At 45.5% G+C, this 24,271-nt stretch overlaps 1 protein-coding gene across 3 annotated transcripts in view; it reads right to left on the bottom strand.

Annotated features, from left to right (window-relative positions):
* The window catches only part of LOC149308765 (actin-binding protein WASF3-like), a 28,853-nt gene extending 5,357 nt beyond the window's left edge, over positions 1-23,496 (bottom strand). The window contains exons 1-7 of one of the 3 annotated variants that reach the window (XM_089536423.1): positions 23,279-23,496; positions 8,996-9,152; positions 7,605-7,739; positions 6,351-6,504; positions 5,359-5,476; positions 4,239-4,354; positions 2,318-2,581 (exon numbers count right to left, since the gene is read on the bottom strand). In XM_089536423.1, coding sequence (XP_089392549.1) covers positions 2,318-2,581; positions 4,239-4,354; positions 5,359-5,476; positions 6,351-6,504; positions 7,605-7,739; positions 8,996-9,128 — 920 coding nt within the window. In that variant the 5' untranslated portion in view covers positions 9,129-9,152; positions 23,279-23,496. Of the gene's footprint in view, positions 1-2,317; positions 2,582-4,178; positions 4,355-5,358; positions 5,477-6,350; positions 6,505-7,604; positions 7,740-8,995; positions 9,153-23,278 lie in introns of all 3 variants that reach the window. The other 2 variants (XM_089536422.1, XM_089536424.1) reach the window with 2 other exon arrangements.
* Positions 23,497-24,271: the final 775 nt, after the last annotated feature.

The following is a 24,271-nucleotide window of genomic DNA, read 5'->3' as shown; positions in this document are numbered from 1 at the left end:
ATATGGTAACTAATATGCTAACATGGGCATTGCTGGGTCATTTTGCACGGACATTTGCACTGCAAAATGAAGGGTGTGAATATGGCAAAGTTGCACTGTATAGTCAGAGCTTGGGGAAGTTACTTTTTTGGGCTATAGGTTCCAGAATCCTTATTCCAGTTGGGAGATTCTGGGAGCAGTAGTCCCCCACCCCCCAAAAATGCAACTTTGCTTGGCTTCTGATAAGACTACTTTTTTTTAGGGAGCTGTAGGGAAATAACCACATAACCACCAGGATTCAAATTGTTTCCCACTAGTCTGGTTTAAATATGTGCAGGTTGACCTTAGATGATGATGATGATGATGATGATTTTATTCATTAGCATTCATTTATCTGAGTGACTGCAAAGTCCTGGCCACCTCTACATGTCTCCCTTGGTGTTAGTCCTAAGTTACTACATTTGGAACCTTTCCTGCATGTGTCACTACCTCCTCCTCCTCCCTTTCTCCCCCTGCCTTTTAATAATAATAATAATAATAATAATAATAATATTTATTTCTACCCCGCCTCTCCAATAAGATCGAGGCGTCTTACAACAATAAGACCCACGCAGTATAATAAAATAGCTCCCACTATCCCCTCCCTCCTTAAAACAAATCACATGCTCCAGTTTTATTGGTGGTAATATCTTGACTTTTGAGGGAGGAAAAAAAGGAAACTGGCAGGGAATTCTTTTCAACTGAAGACAGAGCAAATTCTGCCCATAGGCATCCATGCAAAAGGGGATCCAGGGCAGCATGGAAACAGCAGGATTTGACTCTTCAGTTGATGGGGAGGGGGTGGCATTCATCGATTGTGATTATGGCAAATATTAGGAACCAATAAATAGATCAATAAATAGAAATGGAGCTAAATCAATCAACTTTTGCAGAGGTGGATAAAAATGGTTTTTGTTCTGTCTGCCTGCCTGATGTCCATCTGTCCTTGGAGGCACCAGAAAGGCAAGCGTCCTCGGTCCAGTTTCAACAAGATGTCAGTGCTGCTTTCCAAGGTAAGGGGAGATGGAGGCTGAGTTTCCATGGGTCAACCATGGCTTGTGTTTACATCAAGGGAGAAAGGGACTGGGTGAACAATGATGAAGGTTTGGCCAAGGTGCTCTCATACGATCCCAACATAGATGGTCACTCACCCTAAGGTAGGTACCTTTTCCCATGCCATCTTACTATAGCCAGCTGGCTTCACAGGATGAACATTCGTCTTACAAAGCAGAATGGCCTTCCAAGAAACAGTGTTTCTACTATTGTTATGCACCTCATGGAAACCCTATGCTAAAGTTTTTTGGGTAAGATTTCTTCATGAGAGGTTCACCATTGCTTTTATCTGAGGCTGAGAGAGTGAGACTTGCCCAAGGCAACCAAGTGGACTTCCATGGCTGAGCAGGGATCTGAACCCTGGCCTCCCAGAGTCCTACCCCAACACCACACAGGCTCCTTAAACACTAGAAATGACCAAAACTCAAACTACACAACAAACTACTAGGCTTCAAATTGCAAACCAAGCCTCTCGCACTACATTGTTATGCATCTTTAAGAAGTTGTGTGCCTTCCGGCAACCCTATCCTAGGGTTTCCTTTGCAACATTTATTATTCAGAGAAAGTTGGCCGTTGCCTTCTTCTGGTTTAGAATGACAGCATTGAGCAACAGTCATTGTCCCAGGAGGGGAGTATGGTCATAATGGGACCACTGTGCAAGTGGAGTGAGCAGCACTGCTGTTGTACAATGCGCAATGCGCAATCGTACAATGCTTTGCAAGACCGGCGGCAAGGAGGGGGGGTAACTAATTACAGTGTAGCCACAATGCTCTGCTAATCCAGAATGGAAGGCAATGGCAAGTCATGGGTGCCTTGAACCCAGCCAAGGAAACATATCCCCATCTTTTGGGGTGCCCTGTTGTGTGTGATGGGAGCCCCTGTTGTGCGATGGGACATCTTGTGCTGTACCCTGTTGAGTATCCTCACGATTCTCTAACCCTAACCCTCCATCACAGCCAATGACACAGGATCTCTGCCAGGTTCAGCACCAGACCAACCCCAAAATATAGCACCTCTCCACTGACTCAGAAGCTCCCAATCATCCCTTATTGTTGTCAACTGCCTTTGAGTCGACACTGACACATGGCAACCTGTGGATGATAGATCTCCACGATCCCCTATCCTCCACTGTTCTGCTTAGTTCCTGCAATCTCACACCTGTATCCTCCCTGCCTAGTGCTAACTCTCTCTCTCAAAGGCCAAAGCTACCCCTAGTAGAGAAAGGAAAGGAGTCAGGTGTCCATACCCATAATCCTTGACTATCTGAGGCCTCGGTCCATTTAGCATAGTCTCTGGCGGCTGCGGCACATGAGGCTGTTGGACCCGGCTGAGACTGTTCTGGCGGCTTCCAGCTGCTGGGGGTCTGTAGATATGCTCCTGGGCTTGGCTAGCCACCAGGATGACCTCCTTGTTGTCTGCTGCCAGGTGTGAAGCCGGAGCTAAGATCTGCTGGATAGGATGGTTAGGACTGGCCGGGTATGAGTGATCGGCTACATCGGATGCATAAGATCTGCCACACACAAAAACACCAAAAGGTTGTACAGCTGGAGGGCAGGGAAAGGAAGAGGAGGAGGAGGAGGAACAACATTGAAAAGGAAGTCTGTGATGGCATCTACCGGCTGCTGGGAACCAGGTGTATGAAGACACAAGGGATGGACCTTTAAATTAGGGATATCCAGAGTATGGGCATCGTGAAGAAGGGTGTCTCAACTTGTCATCTGGCCTCCTGTTTGTGAGCAGCGATAGTGTTCAGTCCAACTCAGGGCACGTCTACATTGCTTAGTTATATCAGCTTCATACTGCTTTAATTGCAACGGCTCTGTCCTAGGGGATTCTGGGATCTGCAGTCCTTAGACCTTTTCTGTCTCTAGCTCTGTCATTGAGAGGAGTTGAGCACTAAAGCACTGTAGCAGAGGAGTGCATGTGTCACAACTACAAATCCCAGGATCCAGCAATGTTGAACACCTTGGACCCCATTTGGGGAGAAAGGCAGTCTATAAATGCAATGCAATCAATCAATACAGCAGTGTGAAAGTGCTATAATTGTGCAGTGTGGACGCTATGATATCACTATTGGTGGGAGGTTTGGCATACATTACAGCAAAATGAGGTGATGCACCAAGCATTTGAGTTTTCCTGCAGAAATGTGACATTCCATAGCCTTAATTCTATTCACTAACAACAACCAGAGTAGACCCATTGATTCACCCACTGAATGGCGAGTCAACATCTAGGTTAGCCTTCTCAGTTCACTAGGTCTATTCCAGTTCAGGCTGTCAATAGGATTCAAGGCAATATGTTTTTCTATCTCACAAAAAAAAAAGCTTTCATGAAATTGTCTCATACACCCCAAAAAGAAAGTTTTGAAGTGTGAAAAAAATTCAGCAGCAAATTCAGCACAAAAATTCATTATTTCAATCAGGCTGCATCTACATTGGAGAATATAGACAACTGGACACCGCTGTGGCTGAATGCTATGGATTCCTGGGATCTGTAGTTTGTTGTGGCACTGGAGCTCTTCGATAGAGAAGGCTAAATGTCTTGCAAAACTACAAATCCCACAATTCCATAGCATTGAGCTGCAGCAGTTAAAATGGTGTCAAACTGTGGTTATTCTGTATTTATTGCTCCAAAGAAGGCAAACATTTGAGACTGCTCACAATCCCATGAGAAAACGGCACACGCCAGGTTCGACATCCCTAATTTAAAGAAAGGGACACAGACATGCAGGCCGCAATGGTGCGCACAAGGGGTAGGAAGGGAGCACTGCAGCTCAAGCGGCAAGCCCTTTGGCTTGTCTCACGGAGGTCCCAAACTGCGCATCTCGCCTCTTATCTCAGCATCGTTTGAAAGCAGCAAAGCCCATGCGAGGATGAAGCAGGACCTGAGCAGCAAACGTGGCACTTCCGTGGAAGAGGGTCCCAAGGATCCCCCTCGGTCACCCCCAGGACCTGAATCTAGTCACAACGGAGCCTTTGCTGTTGGCGGCGGTGGCAGCAGCATCCAGATTGCCAAAGAAAGGAGTAGTCAAAGGAAAGCGAAGCCAACAAGAAGACCAGCAAAGAAAAGAAAGAGATCGAGCGAAGCGTGTAATACGTAAAACCTGCCTATTATCGGGGGACAGTGATCCTTCCGATGAGGCCATGTGATATGGGGATGGTGAGAACCTGTTATCGGGACGGAATTCCTTATCGTAGGCCATCATGTTCCACTCCAGGCGCCGGTTGCGGGCTTTACGCACTTTCTTCACTTCCCGGGTCGAGTCCTCTACAAGTCGCTGCTCCTGGAGGAAAGCCAGGAGAATGAGAGAGAGAGGGAACGTCACGGATGATCTTTGGGGACCCCATGTGCACTTAGTCTGGCACACTGCGCAAGGTACAAACTGGGAAAGAGCCAGGCACACTTCCTTGATCTCACAAGAGGAAATGTGGGATTTGAAGGGAGCTAACTAGCTGGCAATTAATTGATGAAATTAATGGAGAACAAGATATGTTGCAAATCCAATAACATCCAAAGTCCGCCCAGCAGCGCTACTTTTATTGGATCAGCCAAAATGCATGTTATACACCTTGCAAGCTTTCGAAGCTCCACTGGCTTCTTCATCAGGGAATCAGTGGAAACGGAAGGCCGACTGTACTAACATAACTCTTATTCGTATGCAGGCTAAACCCAGTGAGTTTCCATGGCCAAGCAGGGAATTGAACCCTGATCTCTAGAAACATCCACATTGTTTGTGGGCTTTGCATGTTATTGGATTTGCTATATGGCCAATACAGAAGTTTTAAAGATCTGTTGTGGTTACTGTGTGCTGCCAAGCCATTTCCAACCTATATTTGAATTTCAATCTCCCAGCATCCTAATCCAACCTCAAACCACTGCACCACACTGTATGTATGTATGTGTTGTAATTTAACAAATGCCCCTTTCAAATGTATGTTTTTTCCCCTCCAGCTATCATTCCATTTTAAGGCTCGGGGTTTAGCTGAATGATCAATCTGTATTGGCACTATGTTTGAAATTTGTAGAGGTACATGAGCTTTAAAACCATCCACGATCCTTGGAAAATATCTTACTGCTCAGGCAGAAATGCACTCTGTCAGCGCTTTGCATTTCCAAAGTACCTTGCAGAAATATATTATTTACAATGAGAAGAACGTATTTTGGAGTCTCTTCAGGGATTTTCTATTGACCAACTTGAGACAGACGGCTTATGAGTTGCCATGCTCTGAATGGACAGTGAAAAAGGACTGTGTTCAAACACGCAAACACACTCCCCACCGCTAGTACCTTCTGCCTGCGTTTCTCTTTCCTCTTATCTTCTGTGGCTTGCAGCATCTTTTCTTTCCACAAGTTGAAGAAATAGGAAGGGTCAGTGTAGAATTTCAAACCATCTTTTTTGTCATCTCTGAAATAGACAAGTTGAAGAAGAGAGACTCAATTATTAGTGATCACTTAAAAGGCTATAAATAATCAACTTAGTAGAGAAGAAGTGTGGTACACTGGTTAGAGAGAGACTAGCTGTTATCACTCAGGCTTAAAATCTAATTACAAGCTAAATACTGAATGAGCAAACCAATGTTCAGCAAACCAGTGTGTCTTAGGTTGCATCTACACTGCAGAATTAATGCTGTTAGATGCCACTTTAACCACCATGGCTCCATGTTACGGAGTCTTGGGATATGTAGTTTGGTGAGCTATTTAGCTTTCCGGCACCACAACAAACTACAAATCCCATAGCATGGAACCATGACAGTTAAAGCAGTATCATACTGCTTTAATTCTGCCATGTGGCAGCAGCCTAAGTTCAATCTCCCCAGCCAGGTTGCAGCAAGGATAATAAGGAGGTAAGTATTATATTTTGTTGTTATATTTATTTGTATTCTGCTTTTCTCCCAAAATTGGGAGACAAAAGAGAAACAGATGCGATTTCAACTCTTTGGAAGAAAATCAAATCAAGGCTGAACGGAGAGGGGGATTCGAACCCTGCACTCCTGAAGTCCTGCTGTTCTAACACTTGAACTACACTGTCTCTCTCTAAAATAGCCACCACCTGATCAATTTTTCAGGTTTGGATTCTCATATTAGACACAGGACTGAATCCTGTAGGTTAGACTCCAATTGGATCAATTGTCGACTGGTTGAGACCATTATTGACTGGTGAGATTGAGACAGGTCAATTTCATTGATGCAATGGGTTTCTCCAGTTTGAACTAGCAACAGGACTCAGACTGCAAAGCTATTAGCTGTCTTCTATTTCTTTGGGGAAATGGTCCTTATACCTATAAGGAGTGAGGATGTTGAGTGGCGGAGGTTTGTCACAGCGTTGGTACATCTCCATCACAGGATTGGGGATGGAGTTGCGCGACACCACTTGCTGGTTCTGGATGGTGGAGCTCTTGAATGCTTTCCGCATGTTGATGTCCTGCAACGAGACTGGGAAAAAACACGAGAGGAAAAACACGATGGAGTAAACCAAATACGGGTGCGTCGGTCCAAGTTTCACAACAACACAATCTTTGTTTTCGGTTTAATCTGCTCAGTGGCAGCCAGCAACTTCCAAAAGGGAGAAGTCAAAAATTGATGGTAAGACCTACATGAGGTTGAAACAGAGCAAAAATTCTGGAAAGCACGTATTCACACTGGAAGAATGAAAGGAGTGGAAGAAATGGAAGAATGAAATCGGGTTTCTTAGCTTATGGTTGGCTTACAGTTGTAAACCACTCAGAGACTGCTTAGTTCAGTATGAAGCAGTATATAGATGAAGCTGCTATTGCTATTGCTGCTATTCTTCCACATGGCTCAACCTCATGTAGGAAGACTGAAAGCAAAGTCCCAAGTGCTGTGTGTTGGTCCCAAAACTTTTATTCCCTAGAAAGCCCTGGGAATTGTAGCTTTTGTGAGATATTTAGCCTTCCCTATCAGAAAGCTCTGATGTCCCAACAAACTACAAATCCCAGGATCCCATAGCACTGAGCCATAGCAATCCAAGTAGCATCAAAGTACATTATATCTGCAGTGGAGATGACACTCATTTGTGAGCTTTCTACACAGTAAGGGGCTGTGCAGACCTTCAGCTGCGCCAGATCGGGGCTGCAGCAACCGTGCGCCATGGCCCCGATCTTGCCTTTCTAGGGCATGATAGCCATGATGCCGCTGCTTTAAGATGCTCCTTTGGCATTATGTCATGTGGACACAGCACCAGAGGGCTGTGACACCGTGTGCCGTGTGGAGCAGCGCGCAGCATCATGCCATCCTGGGGTGGAGTCCGGGCATGTGTCATGTGGACATCATGCCTTTATGGATGGCCTTTATGGCCGGTGTGCACAGCCCCTAAGTCCTGAACCCTGAAGATTCTCATCAGTCCAAGAAAAAAGAAGTTGCAGTGCCTTCTTTAAATTCAGAATGAAACCCATCATGGGTCCAACAACTCACTGGACATAGAAACCACCAGCCACAGCTGCTCTTACCAAACCCAAAATGGCCAAAGCAAGACTCCTTGGCTGAAAGTCCTTCTTGGGTTTGGTGCTCCTTACCTTCCTCCACCGTGGAGTCCAGCTGGGTGACCTTGATCACCAGAAGGTCCACTCGCTCCTGGAGGGAATTCATCCGCATGTAGAAACTATTGGCTTCATTGAACAGTTCTCCAAAAATATCTTCAGCATGTCTGCCTGAAGGGATGCAAGATAGAAAGAAGTGATATGTTCGGTTTGACACAGGTGGAGGTAGCTTTTGAAGAGGGGTCAGAAGAAAAGGGGAAGGCATTAGGGGCTAGTGTGGCATAGTGGTTGGAGCATTGGACTAAGGTGTTTATCACATGGGAATGACCCCGTGCAGAAACCTGATTTAAAGTAGAAATAACCTGCAAAAGCAGGTAGTTTTTCAGACGACGTTTGAGTCCATGGGAAATGAAGCAACATTAATCCAAACGCAAAGTCAACAAAACCCATTCCTGTGTTTTGTCAGCTTTGCATTCGGATTAATGTTGTGTTATTTCTCATTGACGCCAACACATCTGAAAAACAACCCACAAATGTGGGTGTTTTGCAGGTTTTAAAATCCCGTTTCTGCCCAGGATTTAACCAATTTGCTTCTGTGTGATAAAGTCCTAAGACTGGAAACCAAGGGAGGAAAGAAGCAATCTGGGCAAAGAGTTAACACCCGTTCAGCCGCCAGCTCCAGCACAAACCACCGCAAGCCGCATCCATTGCGCTGGCTCCTTTTGATGGACCGAAAAGAGAGATCGTCTCTGCAAGAGCTACAATACTTGCCTTGTTTAACAAGGCAGCAGAACAGCAGTGCGCTTTGTCTGTCACATGCTCTCCCCCAAGCAAGCAGCTCAAAATAAAAACCCAGCATTCAGAAGAAGAGACGGAGGGGAGGAGGAACGGATTCGGAAAAGCTGCAGAACAGATTCTCGCTCAACAGAGAGAGAGACCGTTGTCCCCCTTTGCGGTATCTTATCCAGCAAGTGTAGTGGTTCAGGCATTCGGAGAGTTTCCATGGCCAATCAGGGATTCAGGAGCTGCATCTGCACTGCAGAATCAATGCAGTTTCACACTGCTTTAGCTGCCATGGCTCAATGCTAGGAAATCTTGAAGTTTGCCATTTTGTGGTGGCACCAGCGCTCTCTGACAGAGAAGGCTCAATATCTCACCAAACCACAAATCCCCAAATTCCATAGCATGGAGCCATGGCAGTTAAACCAGTGTCAAACTGCATTATTTCTGCAGTTCAGATGCAGCCCTACCTGGCCATGGAAAGCCACTAGGAGACCTTGGCAAGTCACACTCTCTCAGCTTCAGATAAATGTAAAGGCAAATGTCTTCGAGAAAACACCGTGATAGGGTTGCCTAGGATTGCCATATGTCTCCCTTCCCCTTTTCCAAAATATTATGAGTGGGTCATGCCAAAGCTTTCAACTTACTGAGGCTTCCCAGTTGCTTAATGATGGCAGCTAAGGTGCTGTTGGTCACGCATTCCAGCTCGCTGGTCACGCCATCCGGAAGGGCGCCACGGCACAAATGGCGCGGCTCGATGTTCCGCTTTACCAAAGGCATCTTTCCAAGGACTCACCGGGGCTCCTGGCATGAGAGAAAAAGAAGAAAGGGAAGCAGATCATTTCCTTTTTTTCCCTCTGACACTTTGCCTGGCATGCCGTTGGTGACATACACGAGTGCTAAGTCTTCTGTGAAAGCAGACGGACTTTTTTGCCTGATGTGAAACAACCATATTTCAGTTAAAGGTCACAAAAGCAAAGGTATACTAATGGGAACATTGTGCAAGGTTGCATATTGTGCATCGGGATGTTTTGAGGCATCCCAGGGTAGGGATTTGTCGTCCAAGAAAGGTCACCTTATTTAAACAGGCCTTCAGTTTTGTAGTGTAACTGGTGTGCTGGTTTAAATGTGTTTTTAACCCTTCCAAACTAGTGTTTGCAAGTGAGCTGTTGTTTAATGCTTCTTTTGTATTTTTGCATTACGTATCATTTTATCTATACTGTTTCAACATACTGTATTTACCACTTTGGGTCCCACATAGGAGAAAACAAAATGCCAGCCAGAATTTGGGCATTGCAAGAAAAGGGACCAAGGGCACAGCAAACAGAAGAGTTGTGGGTACATGGCTGAGTCTCCCTTTTTATCCAAAATGTTTAAGATTAGAAATGTTTTGGGTTTCTTTTTCAGATTTTGGAATATTTTTATATAATGAGATATCTTGTAGTTGGGCTCCTAAGGCTAAATGTGACATTGGAGTTTATCACATAGGCTTGCCTTAGGGTCGCCATAAGTTGGAAATGACTTGAAGACACACAAGAACAACATGCCCCCATTTTGCCTCCCCACTCGCTATTAGTCACATCCCTGCAGGAACGCAAAGTTACTCTCTGCCCTAAATCCTGTGGGTTAGTCCCAACCAACGTAGAGCCGCTGAATCCACTACTGACAGGTGAGCCAACCCAAAGGGAAATCCCCTTGATTCAATGGGGCTACTCTGATTGGGATTCACCAGTTCTCCTCAATGGAGGATCTCAACCAGCAACAGAAGCCACAGATGGTGCTAGCTATTTATAGTTTCATGTGGCGTTCTCAAGAATAGCACTAGATGTGCAGCATCGCCAACTGAGTGTCCCTGTCCAAAATACATATTCGGGGCAGATGGTGCCAAGCAAACCTCCCCCGGGTCCCTTCCTGAGAAAAAATGCCAGGGCTCTAAGGAAACACCTTTCCCAAGCATGCAGCCACCGTGAATGATTCAGTCAGCCGCCTCCTGCGGAGAACGCTAATGAGGAGAGCAATTAGCAGCAGCACCTGATGAAGGGGATTTCCCCCCTTTTTAATTATTTCCCATACAAGACACCTGGAGACCCAGCACACCTTGTTGCAACCGCCCTCCTCCCGCTTGCCAAAATGGCTTGGCATGAGAAGGAAACGCAGCTTAGCATCCTGATAAATGCAATCCAACACATGGGCCCACACCGTGCATGGATTCAACCCACTGCTAAACTGGGAGCAAAATGTGGGCATAAGGATTCAGACCCACCAGTCCATCCACCATGAAATTTTCCTTCCATTGCTAAATTTGGTATCTTTGGGGTCATTCGCACATCGTTCTTTTAAGCATGGCGATGCAAATCATCTCACTCACACATTCCGGGTTTGTTATTCGTATTATGGAAATGCATAAATGCAAGTTTGATTATTCATATGCAGTTGATGATGCAAATGCATTCAGGATCCCTTTTTTGATATGCAGCATTTTATCCCAGGTCTCTTTGCATCGGTTATTAACACTATCGACAATGTGGATCTGTTTTGAAAAACTAGGGGGAAACGCTGATATTGATTATCCTGGATTAAGTGGGGGGGGTTTGCAACCCACCCCCAAATTTAATCAGCTGCATTCAGGAAGTGTATGAATGATGGAGATTCATCCGGGATTATTTTCACAGTGTCAGTAACCCCTTAGAGATGGTTGAGGAACAGACTGCCTCGAAGGGCGGTGGACTCTCTCTTTGGAGGTCTTCAAACAGAGGTTGGAGAGGCATCTTTCAGGAGTGTTGCAGTTGTGTATTCCTGCATGGCAAAGGTTTGGACTAGAGTTGGACGGGACCGCAAGAGCCACCCAGTCGAACCCTGCTCTGCCATGCAGGAATCCACAGCTAAAGCACAGGTTTCTCCTGGGTACGAAGCCGTTAATGCCCAATTTCTCCCTCTTAATTAATTTTGAAACCTTCATTTCAAAGGAGCTATTTCTGTGCATATTTTTGTGAGCGTTTTCTTCCCAGCAGCCTCGAATGTGCGTTGAATTCCAAAATCTTTCCCTCTTTTTGCTCTCTTTGAAATAGGCTTATTGTCCGTGGCAAACACCAGCCCAGCTGCTTAGACGAAAGAGGCGCATTTCAATGGTGGCGCTCACGTGGCATGTCAGTTTTGCAATGCCCAACAGTTTTGCAAGGAGCAAACTGTGGTTTTCTGTGGCTATCACCACAGCACTCTGACAAGGAGACCAATGGTCCCCGAAAAACCAGGAGCCCTTCACTTTCCAGATGGATTCAATACAGCAACAGGGTGTCAAGCTAGCCGTGTCAAACTAGTTCAGACCTAAGTACAATAACATCCAAAGTCTATATAACAGTAATATTGGGCCAACCAAAATGCACAAAATAAATGATGCCAGCTTTTGACGCTCCGCCGGCTCCTTCATCAGCCAAAGGTGTTAAAAGTCACACTAGGCTTTCCGATCCTAGTTTATCCGAGGGCAACCCTTCCCACTTTCCTAAGAGACAGTCTGTTCTAGATCTGTTATCAAAGCCATTCCCATGACCAGGTCAACCTCATAAACCCTTTGGAAATGTTCACAGATGGAGTACCAGGCCATGGGGGCAGAGGAAGGGTGAAAGAGAAGAAATGCTTAATGAGCTCCTTGAACAAGTGGCACAATTAAAAGTGCCAGAACAGAAGACCGCTTCTTCGTGCCACCTGCCAATTAAACAGCGGGAAAAAGTGCCAACGGCAAATGTTTCCGTTCTTCGGAAATGAACTTGCAAAGACTGGTCTGAAGAGGGAAAGGACAAAGGCGAAGAATGAGGTTTACCCAAGTGGCAGCGGAGATGAAAAGGCAGCGCTGGGCTCGGTCCAAGGTGGACTGAACCCAGTACAGTCAGTCCAAGAGATTTGGGATCCAGCCATCGAACAACCTTCTCTGCCGTGGCACCTCAGTTATGGCCTGCCCTCCCCAGATTGGCACCAATTCAGCACTGGTGTCATGCCAAGCCAAAACATGGCTATTGATCAAAGTCTTCATAACCCAAATGAATGTATCCCATTTGCACATGTACTGAGGCTGGCTTTATATTTAAATGGTGCTTCACTGGTCGGAAACTGTCTGGTTTTAAATGATAAATGATTTAATAATTTTTTTATTCTTGTGAAATGATTGTTGATGGCTGGAATTCACAATCATAGTTGCAAAGGCATAACCTAGAGCTATGCCTTCATAACTGAATCGTATTTGCAATCCTTCCAATCCATAGTGTAGGAACCCTATATAAAATGGCAAAATCAAAGTTTACTTTTTTGTCATGGACTGCCCTGGGCCTGAGCTAACAGGTTTCAGCTGAGAGAAGAAGCAGAGGCTTTTAAAAGACCTGCAGCTGATAACCAGTCTTGTTGTTCCTTGCTTTTGGATTCATGACTTTGGTTAACTGACCCCTGGACTTGCCTTGTGACTATACTTTTGCATCTGCTCTTTGCTGGGACTGACCGACTGGTCTTTTGTGACCCTTGGACTGGACTCTGGACTATTCCTTGGCACATTCCCCTGCTATGCTGCCCTCAGTAGAGGTAAGCAGGACCCTTTTGGGGGGATTTATATGTTTGGGGAAAAAATATTTTGAAGCCGATGATGGTTGGATCCATGGATAAGGAATCTGTGGATGTGGTGGGCTGGCTGTATATTCTCCTTTGTGAGATTAAGATCCCAAACACACTGCAGAAATAATTCAGTTTGAGACTGCTTTAACTGCCCTGGCTTAATGCTAGGTGATGTTGGGATTTGTAGTGTTTGTGAGACATTTAACCTTCTCTGTCAGAGAGCTTTGGTGCCACAATAAACTACAGCTCCTAGGATTCCCTATCACTGAGTCAGGGATAGCAGCCTCAAACTACATTATTTCTTCCATGTATTTTGGACCGTAGATTTAAATATATATATATGTATACACACACACACACGCACACTGAGCAACTGTGGATGAATCATGCTTAATGATACAGCCAAGGTCCACCCCCTGTGACATCATCCGGGGATGCCCTTGTGACATCATCTGGGGGGTGTCCCTGACCTTGATATGTCAGGACCTGGGATGGTACTAACCTAACTGCTCTAGTTATGGCCCATGGTAAACCAATACAATTTAGAGTTGGAGAAGATGGAAAAATAGCAGGAGCATCAAGGGTTAAAGGTAATTTAATGACAGTATGATGGCAACACAAAACCTTAGTTAACAGATTAGGGTTGCAACATTTAACCAGTTGGATTAAAACAGTTAATCCACTGAAGGCACCCCATACAGTGAATCCAACGGCAGATTGTTGTTCCCTCCCCATTTCTTTTTTATGTTATTTTTCAGCTGAAGAACATCTCCATAGGCATGAAGGAAAGCTGCCTTATCCTGAGCGGTTCATTTAGTTCAGCGGTTAATAATGCTCACATTGACAGTTACTCCTCAGGGTTTCAGAACCAGAAGAAACTGGGAACATCTTATGAAACCTGATAAAGAGGAGAGACCAAGTCTCAGGACTTCTAAGAAACGGTCTTATTCCAAGAAACAGGCCAATGCATTTCAACCAGGAAATGTATGTATACCCTTCTTCCACAGAAAGCAATTGGAAACAGTTTAAAAACAGCTGCCAGCTCCAAGCGTTGGAAATACTCTTTTCTGAAATCCTCGCAGGCTGTTTTTCCCTTTGCTTTTCCCCTAAAGAAAACTGGGCAAACCTTGCCCAGCCAAAATGCAGTCAAATATTTGGAAGGAGCCCGTTGAAAGAAACCTCGAGGCTCTTGCCTTCAGACTGGAGCTTATTCAGAATGATCTGGAGATTGGATCTGAATGCTTTCATGCATGAATCAGATGTGCTACTTGTGAGCCACAAACATGCCTCTGTAAAAATTGTAGGTAGCAAACAAATAGGGGAAGATGCATTTCCTCTCCTTTAACAGATAGAAAGGAATGCCTCTTTACAGGTGGGAATGCTTCTTCTAAGCCAAGGATGGACAACTGCAAAGGGACTGAAGCTGCGTCTGCACTGCAGAAATAACGCAGTTTGACTGCTTTAACTGCCATGTCTCAGTGCTATGGCATTCTGGGATTCAGTAGCATCAATAGGGGATGCAAGGAGGCCGGACTGCACTGGGTGACACCTGGCAAGATTTGTTCAAAGGGGGTTTTCTATGGCCTTCCTCTGAGGCTGAGAGATTATGACTCGCCCAGTGCGTTTCCATGGATGAGTGGGAATTCAAATCTTGGTCTTCTGGAGTTTAAAAGAGATATTTTGCATGCCCAACTGAGTTCATTTAATCCCAAAATCTAATCTTGTACCTTTTTGCAGAGATGAAATGCTTTTGATGCAGAACAACTGGCTTCCCTTCCTTCCTTCCTTCCTTCCTTCCTTCCTTCTTTTGCAACTTTAATTGATACCGAAATCAACTCATTTGCCTTTCCTCTAAAATAAAGAACCCATTAAAAGTGAAATGCCATTTCTTTCTCATCCTGTGACAGTTCTGGCAATTACGCAGCCAAGCTTCAGAAATCGCAGCTTAAAGAGTTAAATTGCAAAAGAAAAGGAAAGGGGAAAGGTCAGTGCTTCTAACAAAACGCTTTCCCAAACTGACTCCTACGGAAAATGTTCCTCTCGATCACAATCGAGTGGCAGAGAACTTTTTGCAGGGATTGCTGATTCCCACCGGAAGCTAGTCTGCATCAAGTAATTAAGGCTCCGAAATGCAAATAAGCATTCCCAGTAACGATGGGAGTAATTAAGCCCTGGAATCTATTAGATAATGTATGTGCATTATAGGTTCCCTTCTCATGTCTGCAAAGGCATCCTGACATGAGAGGAGTGTGATGGAAAATGGCTTCGTCATCAAAATGGCTGAATTTGAAGCCATCTTCTATATTTCGGCAACCATCTGGGTCCAATTCCCGGTCCATCTAAACCGGTTTTCCCTTGATTTGACTGACGGTGGATCTCTAGCAATGCTGGTTAGATTGCACCTCTATACTACTTCAGATTCTTCCCGAATTTTTGGTGATTCCTAACTCATGGGGGCGGTGAATCGCCTCCAGGTTTTACTATGACTTTTAAAAGGAGCTATCCAAGGTGCATACACATATTTTGGTGACAAAGCGCAGCCCTTTGGTAAAGTCCTTTGAATGCCTGGTCTTCAGTGTAGAGCAGGCTCACAAACCCCACTGAAATGGAAGCCACCAATCAAGGAATGCAGCGGCCACTAGGTTGGACCGACAGTGGACCTCATAACTGATAGGCAATAATTCTCTAGAGCAGTGATTCCCAAACCCTGGCCTTCCCAGAATCCCAGACAGGACAGACTCAAGGGCTGCATCCAGACCCAGGGCCACACTTTGGGCTAACTACACTAATGGTTGCAGGATGCAAGGCAGCTTCATGTACGCTCCTTACATCCTTAACATGCCCCTGTTTCAATACTAAGAAGTATGCTCTGAGGATGCCTCCTTCACCATCCTGTGTGGGATATCAGTAGAAACAACTAGGATAAGCCAGTGTTATCCTAGAAGTACAAGACAGTTGCAGGATGTTGCTTTCCAGCTGCCGAGTTGTCATTTTAGCTGCCTGGCAGCTTATCATGGCTACTGGGGCAAATGCTTATTAACTGCTGGCTATTCAGTTGAGAATCTGGGGGTTTCCATTGCCTCTTTGGTCTCACAGAAGGAGGTCCCCTCCAGGAACACCAAGTTCCACTTTTTAACTCATTGCGCAGCCAAGCGTGTCTAAACACGGCAAAATCTGAATCAAGCTGACCTAATAACGCAAGGCAGCTTGCTGCGGCTTGGAAGAGAGCTGAATTGTCAAAGCAAGTGCAAGTCTTCTCAAAAGGAAACCCAGGTGGCCTCTTGGAGAAGATGGACAGTAAGTCAGACACCAAACCACTAGCGCCTAGTGCTTTCCAGTGAGTCCGCTGGGGGTTTCATTCCAGAGCCATCCCATCATTGGAGTGTGCTGTATTGGGAGCTATCCAAATCCTATACCTAAAAATTTGGGGTGTGCTGTATTGGGAGCTATCCAAATCCTATACCTAAAAATTTGGGGTGTGCTGTATTGGTCCCAACCTGGAACCTTCCTGAGTGTGTGGAAATACAGACACCATCCTCAGACCTGGTCAGTATGCTGACTGGGGATGATGGGCTTTGTACTCCAACATTCCCAGAGGTAATTAGGTTGGGGAGGCAATGCTGATGAAGCACATGGATCACATTTGGGAGCAGTTCAACCAGAAATCTTTAAAAGGGAGAACCAGAGGCATTGTTCAAGAATGTGAAAGCACACTTTGTCCACCTCCCGGAGCATGCGCCTCCACCGTGTGCCAGAAACCTTGCACCACTCTCCTGCATCTTGTATTTCCAACAGATTTCACACTCGGATAACATGCTGCGCAGCAGTCGGCTCCGATCCAAATAGGCCACCTTATGCCTATGTCCAATGTCCAGATGGGCCGCAGGATTAGCAGTTCTGACCTCACATTACAAGGATGCCGCAGCCTACGCAGACGGACCATTAATTCCTACGGCGGGGTGAACTCTTTACCCAAGAAGCCAAAGATGGACAATTGGCCAGTCACAGGCCATCTAAGAGAAGCCAAACACTGCATGAATTTATATTAATATTAAGAAGAAAGAGTGTCATGCTTTTAAAATCAATTATAATAAACCACCTTCTTAAATGATGGGAGATTCAGGCTGGAAAAACTTGTCCATGGGGTAGGTTCACAATGTTTGGGGCTTCAGCCTCAAGTCAGAGTTTATTTGGCAGCAAACAATAGTAACTACAACAACTGACAGAGCTGTCGAAGGTGTTGAACCTGGTTAAGGTATAGACTCTACTACCCATGATCCCCAAACTGTTCTTGTTTGCTGTCAAATCAACTTTGACTTAAGGTGACTTTAAGGATGAGGGAACTTCAAGAGCCCTGGTCACCTGGAGCCCTGCTCAGGTCTTGCAAACTCACAAGAGTTTTTGCCAATGAGCCTTGTTGTCTCATCCTATGTCCAAAGTATGACAGCCTGATTTTAGTCACTTTGGCTTTAGTTCAGGCTTGGTTTGCTTTGGGACAAAATCATTTTGGAAGTCTGTGGCATCCATAGAAGTCCCTTCCAGCACCATGTTTCAAATGGGGTGATTCTCTTCTTCTCCACTTTCTTCACTGTCCAGTTTTCACCATCATATGCAGACACCAAAGTAAAACCTGGACCAAATTCAGTGCTGCATTGACATGGGAGATGCCCTGCCACTGGTTTCAAGAAAGACTAAAAGGCTACTTCTGCCAAGGCTGTTGAATGCTTTGTTTGACTTTGGACTGTCTTTAAACAGAGGTTGGATGGCCATTAGCCAGGGATGCTTTGATTTTGTATTCCTGCATGGCAGAGAGTTGGAATGGATGGCCCTTGGAGTCTCTTCCAACTCTATGATTCTATATGCTAAAAGCCCACGGTCCATATTTTAGCGTAGGATATGGGCTGCTCTCTGTGATTCTCCTGCGAAGACAGATCCATCATCCTTGATGTGAAGCAGGTTGGACATGTGGTTCCTAGCAGCATACGGTCATTTCCTCCATGGCATCTTTTCAGACTCTAAAAATGCATCCATCAAGTTTCTTTGGCATTCTGGCTCTGTCAGCTGCACTGACCTCCCCAAGCTGTTTCTGTTCAGAGAGATGAATCTTTGCTTAGTCCAATTCAATGCACTTGTTAAGTCTAGTGTAAGGGATGGGGATGGAGGAGTCTGGCCCTGGCATCCGAGCCTCTTCCTTACTGAAATGCACTTTCTTTTCCACTGTACAATGAAGCGGAGCCATTTCTCTGGGTCTAAAGTGCCAGGAACAATGCAGCAGTGGGTCTTCAATGTTTCCAAAAGGACTCCTGGTCCTTGCATTTAAGTATAGCTCCCTATCGCTAGACTCTTTTTTTACTCCAAGCTACATAGAGGGCTGTTGTGATTTTATGGTTTTAAGGGGTCCTCTAGTGCTACTGTAAACCAATAATGTCATCTATGGGGTTTTTTTTTGGAGGGGAGTGCACACATTCTCCAAGGGATTTTGGGAGAGAAGAATATAAAATTATTTACCCGTCTTCCTTTCTAGATACCTTCTGAACCACCTTGGGTCCCTTTTTGGGAGAAAAGCAACATAAAAATGAAATAGATAGGTATGTGAATAGTCAGGTAGTTGAGCCAGTGTGGTGTAGTGGTTTGAGCTCTGAACTCTGGAGACCAGGGTTCAAATCCTGGTTTGGCCATATAAAATTACAGGGTAACCTTGGGCAAGTCACACTCTCTCAGCCTCAGAGGAAGGCAATGGCAAACCCCCTCTGAAGACACTTGCTATCATGAAACACCATGATAGAGTCACCATGAATAAAGAGGAAGCCTAGTGTTGCTTTTTATTCATGGGAAAATCTTGGGATTCCATAGCATTCCATAGGATACAGAGATTGTAATGAAGACGCAATCGCAGCTGCACACTTAATTGTGTAGTGTGACAGGGCCCTGGATTTTGCTTCAATATTCCCATTCATTGAGCTGTTTCTGCAGCTCAGAAGCCTTTGTGTTTCGATTCTGTGCCTCTTTTCATCTCCTTCCAAGAGCCAATTTGGGAAGGAAGGTGGGCTATGAATCAAAGGAAGGCAGCAAGACAGACTCCTTCCCCACCTACATTCGATCTGCATCACAGTGAGCGGTTTTTGAAAGCTCTCTTTTTGAGAGGGAAGGTGTGAAAGCCCACAGAGAAGCCTCCGCCTCATTGCAAGGCCTCAAGGGATCTCAAAAGTGCCTCGGTTTTGGCTGAACCATGCCCACGGGAATGTCAGAAATCTCCCTTGAAGGGTTCAAACATGCTGATGTGGGGGCCGCTGAAACTCTAATATTGAGCAACATGCATGCATGCATTTGGAAGGCAGGGACGGAAAAGGCATTAAATCATTATTATTGCATCAAAGCGATTCCTGGACACTGGCAATGATTGTGCCCAGGATGGTGCCAAGTGGCACACTACAGAATTATATTGCAACACTATGCTTGGTATAATAGCATCAGAATGCAAATTAATCATATTCATAATTATAATCATTTGCATAATATGCAAAATTAGATGCTTGTATAGGAGGGACTGGAATATGGCAACCCTATGGCTTGGCATAATACATATATTATTAATATGGGTTTAGATTGGTTGCAGACATCAGCTAAACAGGTACACAATTGCACAAGAAGCCAGCATACAAAATCCCAAACACACATTAGTGATACTTTTATTAGGCCAACCAGAAGGGACTAACAAAAAAAGAAATGAAATTGCGCTAGCTTTTGGATCTCCAGGGCTTCTTCATCAAGCAAAGTGGGAACAACAACAACAACAACACACCAAAAGGAGAATCTGCCTTTTTGGTTTTGAGAGTGTTTGCATGAAGGAAGAAAACTGAGTGTTGACCTCCCCATCCTGCAAAGAGAGATCAAGGAATAAAAGGGCGAAAGGCATAAAAGAAAGTCATATCATCTCAGTTCTTCTCAAAAAAACAAAATAAAAAGTCCTACTTCAAGGGAAGAGATTTTCAGAGAAGCAGATTTCATGGCTTTCATACCTTGGGACCAAAAGGCTAGCTCTTTGATATATATCTGTATCATCTTATCGGGCTCTTTGAAGGTTTATGGGTATGGTCACAATTTGCATCCTTTTGTATTCTAAGGCATCCTATCCTAGCCTTACAACTGTACTGAAATACTTGTGGCTTTAATATCATTATTTCAGTGGAGTGAATATATATATATATATATATATATATATATATACGCACGCATACACACATATATAGTTATTGTTGTGTGCCTTCAAGTAGTTTCCAACTTATGATGACCCTAAGGCACACCTATCATGAGGTTTTCTTGGCAAGTTTCTTCAGAGGAGGTTTGCCTTTGCCAACCTCTGAGGCTGAGAGAGTGTGATAAACCTTGCCAAGAAATTCCCATGGAGGGACTCAAACCCTGATCTCCAGAGTCATAACCCAGCACTCAAACCACTAATATATATATATATATATATATATATATATATATGCTCATCCCTCCATATTCACTGGGGATAGGGGCACTGGACCCCCATGAATGTGGGAAAACCACAAATAACAAAAACACTGTTTTTATCTGAGAGAACACCTCTCTAGGAATCTCTAGGTCTTCCAGGGCAACTCTGTGGTCAACATCTGCCAGACATTGACCATAGAACTGGGCCAGAGGAGCTATCAACACCTAGCGGAGTGTTCTCTCTAGGAATTGCTAGGTCCTTCATTGTGACTTTTGGTTAAAGGTGACCACAGAGTTGTGCGGGAGGACCTAGGTATTCCTAGAGAGAACGTATTAATAAAATCTGTGAATAATCAAAGCTGCAAAAGCCAAAGCCGCAAATGTAGAGGGATGAGTGTAGATATATATCTATATATATCTTGTTGGCATTGGTGTTGTGTGCCTTCCAGTCGTTTCCAATTGATGACGACCATAAGGTGAATCATGGGGTTTTCTTGGCAAGGTTTGTTCTGAAGAGGTTTGCCACTGCTTTCCTCTGAGGCTGAGAGCGTGTGACTTGCCCAATGTCACCCAGGGATTTCATGGCCAAGGGAGGAATCGAACCCAAGTCTCAAGCCCAACAGTCAAACCACTACGCAATGCTTGCAAACTCTCTCTCTCTATTTATATATATAAAACCAGTCTCTTCCAAATTGTGGAGCCCTTTGTTGCCATGGTTCCCATGATGAGGATTTATCATAACCTGGGCCCAGTGATGTTCACGGACATCAGATCCCAGAGGTTCTTGCCAATGGCCAGGTCAGCTAAGGATTCTGGGAGTTGCGGTCTGATAATATGTGGTAATCCAAGGTTGGGAAGTACTCACTGCCCCAGGAAATGTCCAAGCAAATCGTGAGCCACATCTATGGGTCACTCAGGCCACCTTATCTGTCAGTAGTTGGAAGCATCCATGTCAGTGGGACAGCGAATCCATGCCAGGTTTCCCCTCAACCTTTAAAGGAGCTGCCCAAGGTGCTGAAATTATGTGGGAGGATGGATAGATCTAAAACATGGATTCAATGTCCAACTCTCATGGAAGCCATCAGCTGTCACAGCTGGCCATGGGGCATCATTTAGAGCAGTGATCTCGAAATTCTGGTCCTCCAGGTGTTTTGGACTTCAGTCCCCAGAAGCCTCAGCCATCTTGGCCAATGGTCAGGGATTCTGGGAGCTGACATCCAAAACACCTGGGAGGCCAGAGTTTGGGAATCACTGATTTAGAAGCATTCTCTAGTAGAGTGATTCCCAAACTCTGGCCTTCCAGATGTTCTGGACTTCAACTCCCAGAATCCCAGACCATTGGCCAAGATGGCTGAGGCTTCTGGGAGCTGAAGTCCAAAACACCTGGAGGACCAGAGTTTGGGAATGTCTTTTACGATTGTGGTTCTTCCCTCTGCTGCTTGCCTCTTCACATAAATGACAATATTCAGGACAAATGATGATATCTGACATAGAGATAAACTCCAAGCCCCATATAAGCAGGCCCCCAAATGCCCAAGAATAAAGCAAGATTTCAGCTTTCTATATCCATCCACACCAGGCATTTGTAGCAGTCTGATACCTCTGTAATGGTTAAAATGATAACATTTGGCATAAATAAAATCCAAGCAAGAGAGCAACAGGCTTCCAAATGACCAACAATAAGATTTCAGCTTTCAGTCCATCTAGACCAGACATTTGTAGCAGTCTGATACCTCTTTAACTACTCTGATCCACTGTGGTCCCAGGGATTTGTAGACTAGTGAGGTGCTCAGTGTGCTCCCAAGAACTACAGTTCCCAAGGCACCCTGATTTAATCCTCAATACTTCTTTCCAAGGTAGGTCCTAGTTCAAGGAAGGAGAGCGGAGGTCTCCAGCAAGCAACCTCAAGCCCCTCCACCAAACTACAAATCCCAGGATCCTGCAGGGTGGGATATATATATATATATATATATATATATATATATATATACACACACACACACACACACATACACACACACACACACACATATATATATATGCATGCCATGACACTGCTAGAAGAGCCTTCTCGTGTAGATGTAATATTCTAAAATGGAAGCTGCCATGACTCCAGCCAAATGGAAAGCCTTGGCATCTTCAAAGCCTCTTTTGCTCAACCCAGATGGACTCAATAAAGATACTGATCTCTGGAGGTTCCTTCAGCCTGGAGGCCCTGCACTCTGCACATGCTCCAAGGCCCTCTTCTCCTCCCACCCCAAGCCTAAAATAAACTAAACCCCCCCCCTCCTCCTTAGTCTTCAAACCTCCTCCACCTCCATCCATCTCCTTTTCCTCCCTTTTTACGCACCAATTTTTTCCAGCTGCTGCGCACGTGGGGTCTAAGACCAAAAGAGGGGAAGCATGGCATTCAAATGGGGGTCTTTCCTTGAAAAAGGGATGCCCTGGAGGAACACTCATCCATCCCCAAAATGGAAGCCCCCCCCCCAAAGAATCTTTCCCTTCTAATGCTCTCTCCAAGAGGTGCCCAGACCTTTCTCTCTCTCCATCTCTCCATCTTTTTCCATCTCTCCATCTTTTTGCCCAAATCCTACCCAAAACAAGGTGCCAAATCCGCAATGGCACCCACCCACCCCCTCCAGTCCCCCATCGCCGCCCCCTCCCAACACACACACACACCCCAATATATAATATATAAATATTCAAGCCATGGCTTTCCAAAGTCTCCAAAGATCTGGGGAGAAGAAGGTAAGGGAGGGCGCCTTCCTCTTCTTATTTCATCCCACCCCCCTGGAAAAAGAGCCCCCGCCATCTGCATCTTTCTCCAGCCATCCCTCCTCTTTGCAGAAACCATGCCACCCAGAAATTATGCCTACCTCGCCCTTTTCCTTTTTTTGCAATGGGTCACCTGCTGGCTGGGGGGCACCAATCTCCTGCTGGGGCTGGAGGCGGTTTTGGGGGGCTCAGCCCTTGCAGGAGGGGGTCTCAAGGCAGGCCCCCTCCGCCCTGGATCCTCTGGCCACCCCCAGTCATGCTCACAGCCGAGGCGGGGGCTGCGAAGAGCATGCAACTGCTGCAGCAGCAGCAGCAGCAGCAGCAGCAGCTCTTCTGGGCAAAGCTTGCAAGGCTGCTGCTGCTGCTGCTTCTGGAGCTGCGCGCTCGCCTCCCTCTGAGCGCGCCCCCGCGGATCCCCGGGCCTGTGCGCGCCCCCGCCTCCTCAGCTGGCTCCGCAGTGACGCCAGGGCGCACGCGCCTCCATCTCTCAGCCTACTCCCCCCCCCACACACACACACACCAACTCCCTTCTCCTCTTCTCAAGCTCTCCAACAGCCACCAAACTGCCATGCTTTGATGGAGAATTCATTATGCAAGCTTTCCAAGCTCCACTGGTTTCTTCTGCATCAGGCAAAAGGGCTCATATATATTGCCTTTTTAATACTTTTGCCTGATGAAGAAGGCAGCGGATGCACAGTATCCATGTTGCAAGCTTTCCAAGCTCCACTGGCTTCTTTTGCATCAGGCAAAAGTGTTTAAAAGGATGCAGGAGGGTTTTTTAAACCACTTTCACAACCTCCACAAGCTGCAATACCTTTATGGGGCCAACCCACATGCACAAAATACATGATGCAAGCTTTCCAGGCTCCACTGGCTTCTTCTCCATCAGACCAAGGGTTAAAAATCATGCAATAGAATGTTTAACCTATTTGCCCCATGAAGACAGACCCAAAGGAGCAGTGAATCCACTCCAGGCTTTGGTCAAATCTTTAAAAGAGCGATCCAATGTGCTGGACCTTTTTGGAGGGAACCACATGCAGCACCTTGGAACTGTGGTCGGTGCCAGTCTGCTGCTCAGCCTCAGGCAGCCAAAT

The sequence above is a fragment of the Sceloporus occidentalis genome, unplaced genomic scaffold (genome assembly GCF_023333645.1).
Source record: "Sceloporus occidentalis isolate IW3139 unplaced genomic scaffold, rSceOcc1.0.p SCAF_8, whole genome shotgun sequence".
In the NCBI taxonomy this organism is placed as follows: Eukaryota; Metazoa; Chordata; class Lepidosauria; order Squamata; family Phrynosomatidae; genus Sceloporus; species Sceloporus occidentalis.
The sequence above is the reverse complement of the archived record's forward strand: the minus strand, read 5'-3'. Positions and strand labels throughout refer to the sequence as shown.